The following is a 10,588-nucleotide window of genomic DNA, read 5'->3' as shown; positions in this document are numbered from 1 at the left end:
AGGCTCTAAGAAAATTAAAAAATTTTGACTAATTCTAATAATATTTATTTATAATCTAATTCAAAAAAATATCATCGACCATTTTACATGGATAATTTATTCATTCCGTAAACATAATTGGTAAATATGCCCAATAAAAAAATATAATATGATCTAAGAAAATTAAAAAAAAATATATTTTGATTAATTCTAATAAATGAATAATATTTATTTATAATCTAATTCTGAAAAATTAGATTTTTAAGATATTATAATCTTATAAGGCTTTATAAGATTTAACATTTTACTTTTGTAAAATAGGAATTTAAAGCATTTTTTTTCAGTTAACAAATAATATGCAAAAAATATAGCAAGATACTTATAAAATTAACAGAAAAAAGGTGGGTAAGTGGATTTCTCTCTGCTGTACAGTAGGTTAGAAGTGGGTCACTGTATAATGGATGGTATTAAATTTGAATTCAATGATATAATATCATTGTATAAGAAAAACGATTCTGAGCGGTGACGGTATGTCAGTCTAGGTATAAGACATAATATTATAATATAGTCTATAGTATTTAAAAAAAATTGACCTATAATAGGTACCTATAATAAATTCCAAATTAATCATATCATAATATCTATTAGGTACTTATAACGCGTTATACATCAACAAAAAACCGTGGTACCTACTATCATAGATATATAATAGTATACTTTAGAAGTTTCAAGTACCCACGAATAATATTATACAATCACAACAAAATAACTAAAATAGTTATCCTAGGTTTTTAATATGTAATTTCGTCCAAATTTGATCTTTAAATGCTTATAAAAAAAAATTGTGCCTATGTATTTTTAATATTTTTCAACTGATATTGTAACAATATATCACAGGAGCTTTGTATTAAATTTATACACTTTTTGGCCCAACAGATAAAACTTTATTGATATTTATAGAAAAAAAAAACTAAAAAAATTGAAAACTGAAAATGTCCGTAAACAGCTCAAAAAGAGTCAAAATATTTTCAAAATTGTATGGTGTATAGGAAATGCAAATATAAACATTCAGTAAAATTTTCATGTATCTGCAGTTATTCGTTTTTGAATTACAACAAAATAAGGAAATCGCTACATGAGAAATCGAGTGAATATCCAATGTTGTAAAAATTTGAATTTCAAACGATCATAAAAATTTAATTTGACTTTCTTATAGATATTTTTTGTTTGATAAAGGTAGATAATCTTATAAGGAATCTTGTATTACTCTTTCATATCTTAGATTTAAAAAGAAAAATTTTTATGAATTTCTAACTCGAAATAATTTGCAAATTTTCGTGATTTTTCCATATTTTTCCATATTTTGTCATTATTTGAACTTTAAATGCTTAAAAAAAAAAACTGTGACTAACGATTTTTAATATTTTTCATCTGCCTTTGAAACAATATACTAGGAGCCTTCTATTAAATTTTCAAGCTTTTTTATCGAACAAATAAAATTGTATTGATATTTTTAGAAAAAAAACTAAAAAAAAATGGAAAATGAAAATGTCCGTAAAGAGCTCAAAATAAATCAAAATATTTTAAATAAAAATGTTATGGTGTATAGAAGATGCTAAGATAAACATTCAGTCAAAATTTCATGTATCTACGGTCATTTTTTTTAAAGTTACACCAAAAACCAAATTCAATTTTGTGAAAAATCGATTTTGCGTAAAAATTCCCGTTTTTCCTTAATTTTTCTTTTGTTTTTCCCGCCGCTTTTGAAAACTACTGGGAAATTTAAATTTTGATCTCCCCAATGCACCAACGATATTCACTTTCTGATCGAACAAGATACTGAAGTTGAAAATCGTAGCATTATTTTGACTACTTATCGTGTACACAGACACAAAAAAAATAAAAAAATAAAAAAACACACATCATTGTAAAATCAATACATTCATCGTTCCACTCAGAATCTAAAATGAGTTTCTAGTTAAATATTTATAAAAAGGTTCAACATTTATAGCTAAGAATTGAAAATTTAAAACAAGGTTCTGCGTAAGTTGGTTATTCTGTAACCGTAAAATATAAAACTATTTTTTTTTTATAGTTATTTTATGTTCAAATTTGAACAAAATTAGATATTTAAACAAAAAAAATTATTTTAGTTTTGCGTCAGGTATATTTAAAAAATATTATTCGTGGGTAGGTACTTGTAACTTCTGTCTTCTAAAGTATATTATTATATATTTATATACAAATATTAATAATTCAACTTAACCGGCTACCGTATTAGTGTATAACTAATAACAATATAAATATGATATAAAATATTAGTCTGACAAACAGTCTCCAATTAAAATCGTTTTTCATAAACAATGTTATGATATCATTGAATTCAAATTTAACCACATCCTTAACAGTCATCCAATTGTAAGTTGCAACCTACTGTACATCGGCTAAGTAACACCAACTTACCTAAAAACAACTAACCAGTTACGAGAAACTTCGTACCTAGGTACCTGATAAATGTTCAAGCTTTTTTACAAAGCAATAATTATTTTATAATTTAAATGTAAGTATTTAGATAAAAATCGAAATTTTCAAATGTACTTAAGCCTAGGTCAAAAAGAGTCAAATCATTTTGAAAAATTTGGTAGAATTTTCAAATATTTATGGTAATTTGTTTTTGAATTACAAGAAAATAAGAAAATCAATTTTATCAAAACTATCAATCTAACCGGTTTTTGCTTAAACATTTTGTGGCTTTCCTTAATTTTTTACCTAGTATGGAATTGTTTAAATTAGACTCCCCCCCCCCCCCGAGTACCAACTAGATTCACTGTCATGCTAGAAAAGATTTTGAAGTTGAAAATCGAAGCATTTTTACTGTTCCAGAAGCCAAAAAGGTGATGACATACACAACAAAAACAAATCATTGTGACATCAATACATTCATCATTGCAGTCAAAATCTAAAATTGTTAAAATTCTCAAAACAACCAAACTTAGTTTGTAGGTTACTATTAACTTACATCTTTATATTTAAAAACGTACACACATTGTATTGAATTCTAAATCTTAGTAATTAGATAAAAAATCATGAAATAAATGTTTAACAATGGACAAGCCAATGTAACACACTATAGTCTCAGTTATTAATTTAAAAACACAAGATTCCATTTTGAATTGTTGTTTCAATTAATGTACTTTATTTTAATACTTATTTATACATTTTGTACATACCAAAATAAGACAAATGTAAGAATTAATAAAATACTGCCAGTGACTTAATGTAATTTACAAAATATAATTAATAATAATGAAAAATATTTAAACATTTGTGATTTATTTATTCAGAAAAATAAGAACATAGTTTTTAAAAAGTCTTTTCTTCGTCAATACAGTTTACAGTGCGATATACTTACTCTGCAATCCAACAGATTTTCTTCTAATTACAGGGCAGATTATAATAAGGCCATAAGGGTGCTTATAGAACTCTTGTACTGGTTAAATAGTTAATACATGTTACCCACAATATAGGCAGAAAGATAACATTTAACAATAAATACTATTGTATATTTGCATGTATGATCAATAAAATTGTGATGTTTGGAAATATACATAAACTATCAACACATGACAAATATCTTAATAATTGCATGAAAAAACAAGAATTTAATTTATCAAAAATACGCGTGTCTTTAGAAAAATGGATCGATTACACTAACTTATATTATAATCAAATAATTATTACAATCACAATAATAAAATAATATTATTTTTTGTTAAGAGTGTCAGTGCAGTTTTTTCAAAAAATGAGTTCATGGCAAAAACTCTCATTTTCAACTCTCACGTCTCATTGATATTTCAAATTTTAATAATTTTTTTATCTGAAAGATGAGAACTGTTTTCAGGTCGGATGAAAGCCCGGATGTTCATTTTACATTAAATAGTGCTAGAAAAATATGTTTGAAAAAGGACAAAATATATTGTGCATTATTCAAATGTATTGGTTATCTTCTATAATATTATAACTTCTAAGTTTTTTTACTAGTAAGATTCAATTCAACCTGCAAAATGTTCTCTTTTAAACAAAAAAAAATTAACTAAATCTGACTATTCTATAGGACGTGAGTTTTTCCTGTAACGCATGTTTTTGTACTAAAAAACACACCAGCTCCGACACCCTTAATATTATAGAAATATTACAATATTTCATATATTTCTGATAAACAAGATGATACGGTAATCTATATTATACTTCCAATAGCATATTTAAATATTAAAGTGTCATTTATATCACAAAATTGAAAATATATTGAATATAAGTTTTACATCCTTATTAAAAACATTCATGACGATTAAGACAAAATATTGATTCATTTAATGATTAGTAATTGTTTATACAACCCAGCATATAACATTATAATATTAGCTTGATGATTATTAAATCATAATCATGTATTAACACAATAAATCTGGCACACTACTACAATTTTACATTCACTGCATACTAATGTCATAATACATACATAGCTTAAATTGTTGTCATTTTAATTTTATATAGATCAAGTACAAAAAAAAACTATTTACAAACTATAATTAAAATAAGTGGTTTCTATAAAACCTCCATGGAACAATCATTGCGAGTGTATAAAGTTATGTGAAAAATTATCTATTGAATACAAAGCACTGAATAATTTATTTAATTTCAATAGGACCTTTTTAAAGACCTTACCACGGTAACACATAAATCAATTTCAAGATAATAGGATCCAGCATATAACATTTATTTTGTATATTATTGAATATTTTGAAGTTTTAGATATTTGGCATATTTTGGAATAATCGAGTATTTTAAATTTGTTTAAGTTATTGTTAACAAATGGTTTAAAGTTTAAATGTAAGTACCCACCATTTTTTTTTATGTCAATCAAAAACAAAATTTTTTTAAAAATTTGAACATAACATTTATACATTTTATAATATACCTAATCTATATATGGTTAAATGATTAAAAAATAAGACATTAAAAATAATAGTTGTTGTAAACTTGTTATGTTTTTATTGTGTAATTAAAGATTTTTACTGTATATTTGAGCAATTTTAGTTGCATATATTATATTCAATTGTTTTTTTAGTACATGTACTTATGAGCACTGAATATAACTGGATACACAAAGGCTAAACTAAAATAGAGCTATTGAGGCAGTGCTTATGTAAAAAAAACCATGAGAATATCAATAAATAAAGACCGGATTCTCGTACAATTACAACATTTTGTTGTGTTCCAAAACCTATAAAAACAAGTTATAAATCCGAATCAAGTGAATTAGAATAATTCAAACAAAATTTTATTTTGCAAAAAATTGCAGATTTCAAGGGGATTGCATTTAATTAAACATTTTCAATTTTTTTTCATCGAAATGCAAGCGTTTTTGTATTATTTGTTATTACATGTATGATAGATATTATTTATAGTTTGTTTTACTTTATGAATGTCGTTGGAACCTAATATAATATGAATTAATAAATATAACAAAGTTGTGACAGCCATATTATCAATAGATGCGCTGTTAGGTATAATTTTTTCTTTTTAAGAAAAAAACGCACATGCGCCTAGGATACATAAAAATATGTACATATTATTATGTCACAGCTGCAAGTAGAAAACTTGAAAACATCTCACTTGAAAAATGACTGGTGAGGACTGTACATCAGTTATTAGCGAGAAGACAATTTTGATGTACATCACTAAGTAACAATCAAAGATTATAAAATATGTTTGTGTTATTATTCATATTAGTAATCCACAACATATGGTTTTTGGTTGGAGGATTATTGATATATAGGAATATAATTAATTGTATAACTTATAAAATTTTTAATAATTGAAAGATTTTGACGATTCAAAGAAGGTTTAGATCAGCCGTCTCAAACTGCGGTATCAAGAAAACTACATAGGGTACGCATGCAGAAGACGTGGGGCGGTGTTACGGAAAATTAATAAACTGATATTTTTACTAATGTTTGTAACGAATCTGATATTATTTTATTTTTTGAGTAAATAGGTACTAAATATACTATTAAATGTAACTAAATTATTATTTTTATACATTAGTGGTAAGTACATGACTGATCCAGAATACACATGAGTGGAACGAAAAAAAAAAGTTTGAGAATCTCTGATAATAGATTAAATCAATTATTTTAGTTGACAGCTATTAAAATCATAAGAAAAAAAGTTACTTATTAATTATTACTATCTACTGATTTAAAATGAAATGTTAAATAGTAATGGAAATATAATTTGACATACCTAACCTAAAAAATTGTTCTCTAATTCATAAATTATAATACATATTTTAAACCTTTTGGCACCTTTAATTGCACCATTTTTAGATGTTTGGCGCACAAAAATCTGATCTTTAATCATAAAGTATTAACTACTTAATTTTAAATTGATAGATTTAGAATTTTTAATGTAATATCGATACATATCTTGCTTAACTAAAATCTAGTGGGGGAGTAGCCCCCAATTAATATATCTTAGTTGCAGTTAGTTAACAAGTACAGCAAATATTTTAAAAATACAGAATATTATAAAATATATAACTTAGGTGGATAAAAATCAATTAAATTAAGTAAGACTACATACTTTAATCTACCGTGAGTAACTTTCATTGGCTTTCATTAAATTTTCAATTTTATTCATTCAGATAATTAATTAGAATTTATAATATAACTATACTAAGTATATTATTATTATATCTAGGGTGGCCAATTTAAATGGACTTGTGATCAAACTTGAGTTTTTTCATTTATAATTAATGACTAAAGGGAGTCACGATCAATTCAAAATCATGTCGTTATTGACCTGTTGGCCACCTACAATCTATATAATACATGAAAATTATGCGTGTTTGTTGGTACTCACAAGTAACGAAAGCTCTTTAAAACAAAATCATTTACACTTTTCCAAATTTATATAACTCTGAAAAACCAACTGAATCAAAATGATAAATAAAATTTAATTTAATACCGAGTGATTGTTTTATCAAACAACACTCATTATTTCAAAAAGTAAATTTTTTTAAAAATATTTTTTTACATAATTTTATGTCGCTTATATAAAACAACATTTTTATTAAAAAATTATATTTTTAAATATTTTTTATCCTAATAATTTTTTAAGTTTTTTATTTTTTTGAATGAAAACATAGGGTTTCAATTTTATATTCCAAAGCAGAATATTTTCCTTAGTATTTACTATTTCGATACATAAAAATCGAATTTGGGGTGAATAGTTTATGAGCTATAAATATTCAAGGTTTTGATGAGTGGAGAAGTGGACAAACATTTTGCTGGGTAACCCCGTAACACTCCACTCCGCACATCTAAACTTTAAATGCTTATAACTCATAAACTGCTCACCCTAAATTCAATTTTCATGTATCAAAATACTAAGAAAAATATTCTGCTTTGGAATATAAAATTAAAAACCTATGTACTCATTCAAAAAACTAAAAATATTATAAGGATAAAAATATAATTTTTAATAAAAATGTTGTTTTATAAGCAACTTGAAACTATGTAAAAAAATGTACCTTTTGAAATAATGAATGTTTGAAAAAAGAATCACCCGGTATTCTATTAAGTATTTTAAATTTTAATTGCATAATAAACAATGGTACTTGTTTGCTATCACACGCCACCAAACAGTATACAATTTATCATCCTGCCACCAGGTAACCTTCCGTTGTATTATGATATTTTTTTTTATACCTACTGTTACAAAACTTTTAAACAAAAGTAAATAATAATAATACCTACATTGTTTACGATCAATAGAAGCATAATTGATAATTAATAAAACATAATTAAATACAGAAAAAAAACATTCCCTTAAGATAATTAAATATTACACATTTTATTTGTTGTAAAAATTAAATGCTAATTTAAATGTGGCGAGAAATAACTCATTAAAATTAGTTTTTAACAATATCTTATGATAAGTTAATTTTAAGATAAGTATGCACTTGAATTTATAAATTTCTATAAAGTAGCAACAAGTAGACAACATACAAACATGATTATCATTAAAGTCCGGATTTATATTCTCATATGACACCTAAAATATGAAGGTAAAATTCTCTAAAAACCTACAAATATTCAAATTATATTCTCTAAAAAATTGGAAAAATAATGAATTATTTTTATAATAGTTAGATATACACTTGCATAATGGAATAATTGCACTATAGTCTGTTTCACAACACTAAATACTCGATAGCAGCGGGACCCGTGGATAATTATCGCCAGGGTTTCGAAAAATTTTTCATATAAAAGCCCGCCAATTTAAAAAAAAAAAATACCACATACAAACACAGATGATGTTCTTACCATCAAATTTCATAATAGGTCGATTTACTCTAATTTTTAAACTGACGGAGTAAAACGTGATTAAATAATATAATACAAAGATTTAAAATTGCCGCGGTTTTTTTATAAATTTGGGAAACAATGAAATGCATAACTTAGTCCACGAGTCGCGCTGCTATCGAGTATCTAGTGTTTTGAAACAGACTAAATACAACAATTAAAATAATGTTTTTTATGTTGAATGGTTCTATAAATTGTTTTAAAAGGTATAATAAATTAATTTCTTATTATATTTATTTTAAAAACATAAAAATATGCAATTGCAAAACCAAATTAAATTTGGACTTTTGATAAAAAATAAGTTATCGGTATAGGTTAGGTAAACTCAATGCTAGGCATTAACGAGTTAAAAGTTAAAATTAAGTTAATTAACTCGTTACTTTTTTTTTTAAGAATAATGCAAATTTTTTAATGAGATTTTTTTTTATGTATTATTTTAAATTTCCCCAGTAATTTTCTTGGGTGTAAAGAAAAACTATCTAATAAAGCATGTGTCTAGAATTTTTTTTATATTTGCAAATTAGCAAATTTTAACTTAACACTAAGTTAATTAATATATAACAGCACAGCGACCATATTATTATACTTAGATCTATGGCAATGACATAATAATACTAGAAAATCACTGTTTTTTTTTATCAAAATTATATAAAAAATAATTATGGTTGAAAAAAATTTTTAAATACCGTAATATTAAAATTAATAACAATAGTTTTAAAAATAAAATAAGTTGGTATTTTTTTTCTCAGTTTGCAAAATATGCAAAATAATCTAAATATTCCTTAACACATGAACAATTATCAAATATGTAAAAACATATAAATCCAGACTTTAACTATAATATAATAAAATATAATTTCAAATATTATATAAGAAATATTTAGTATTTTCTATAAAGAAATCACATACTAGACCAACAAACCAGGGTTGGCACGAAAAAGCCCACCCCGAAAAAACCATAAAACCCGGGTTACTTTTCTGGATAAAATAGAAGTTCACTCTTATTTTTTTTTAACTTGTGTTAATTTTCAGAAAAAATTACCTTATAAGTATTATTTATTTTTCTAATTCAAATATTAAATTTATTTGAAAAAAAATTAATAATTATTTTTTAATTAGGTAGGTACAATTTAAAGAATAAAATAGAAAAAATTACACACTAATGGCCAATAGAAAAAATTCTATTCTATTTTTAATAAAAAATTTCAATTTTTATTTTTTTCGGATGTTTTTTCTGAAAAAATCTGATAAAACCACCCATTATTACTTTTACATTAAAACCCATTGGGTTTTTGTGGTTTTATTTGAAAAACCCGAAAAAACCTAACCGGGTTGGATTTTTTCTAAAAAGCCCGGGTTTTTGCCAACCCTGTAACAAACACATTAAATATTGAGATACAGAGAAATATTCAAATTTTAGATTTAATTATGCTGACGTAAGGTTGCCAGATAGCAGGATAATAAATTTTATGCGGATTGGTGGCAGAGCATAAACAAATAATTACCTACCTAAACAATTAAAATTTAAAAAAAATGATTATAATGTATTAGTTAAAAAATTTGATTGAATGAAAATTATGTGATCGGTGAAGTACCTTTTGGGAGCCACCCAGGCAAGATATTAAAGCTCGTGGTAGATTAAAATAAAAATAATTAAAAAAAAACGGCGAGAAAAAATTGTTGATCTTAATAATAATGCATAATGTATATCTTATCAACATTATCATTATTTTCTAATTTCATTGAGAAGTAGATGGTTTTTCTGTATCATATAAATATTTCTTATCTCCTTCTTCTTTGTGTTCATCGCGCTGTCTTTTTAAACTGTCAAGGTACTCTTGTTGTGAAGTGGCCAGCACTTTTGTTAGGATACCAATATCTTCCCATTTTGACATGCCTTAATGATAAAAGTTAATTATAAGATAAAGTAATAATTTATGCAACTAAAATATATTTACCAAAAAGATGAGGTGGTAATGTGACAAATGTTGGATTTTCTATTTCTGAACGATCTCTGTGAGGAGATAAGTGAGGTGGGGTTTTAGGTCCAACTGAATATCTTGGAGGCGAAGTTCGAGATTGATATGATTTGACAATAGATGCAGAAGTGGCAGTTGACGTAGCTGACGACTCTTTATCGTTCTGTAATTATTAATAATTTTAATCAGAATCAAATATAA

General features: G+C 24.9%; 1 protein-coding gene across 1 annotated transcript in view; it reads right to left on the bottom strand.

Annotated features, from left to right (window-relative positions):
- Positions 1-9,358: 9,358 nt before the first annotated feature.
- LOC100571173 overlaps positions 9,359-10,588 on the bottom strand; it is a 1,527-nt gene continuing 297 nt past the window's right edge. Inside the window, exons 2-3 of the mRNA XM_003243427.3 lie at positions 10,367-10,550; positions 9,359-10,305 (exon numbers count right to left, since the gene is read on the bottom strand). Coding sequence (XP_003243475.1) covers positions 10,148-10,305; positions 10,367-10,550 — 342 coding nt within the window. The 3' untranslated portion in view covers positions 9,359-10,147. The remainder of the gene's footprint in view (positions 10,306-10,366; positions 10,551-10,588) is intronic.

Source organism: Acyrthosiphon pisum, chromosome X (assembly GCF_005508785.2).
Source record: "Acyrthosiphon pisum isolate AL4f chromosome X, pea_aphid_22Mar2018_4r6ur, whole genome shotgun sequence".
NCBI classification, from domain to species: Eukaryota; Metazoa; Arthropoda; class Insecta; order Hemiptera; family Aphididae; genus Acyrthosiphon; species Acyrthosiphon pisum.
The sequence above is the reverse complement of the archived record's forward strand: the minus strand, read 5'-3'. Positions and strand labels throughout refer to the sequence as shown.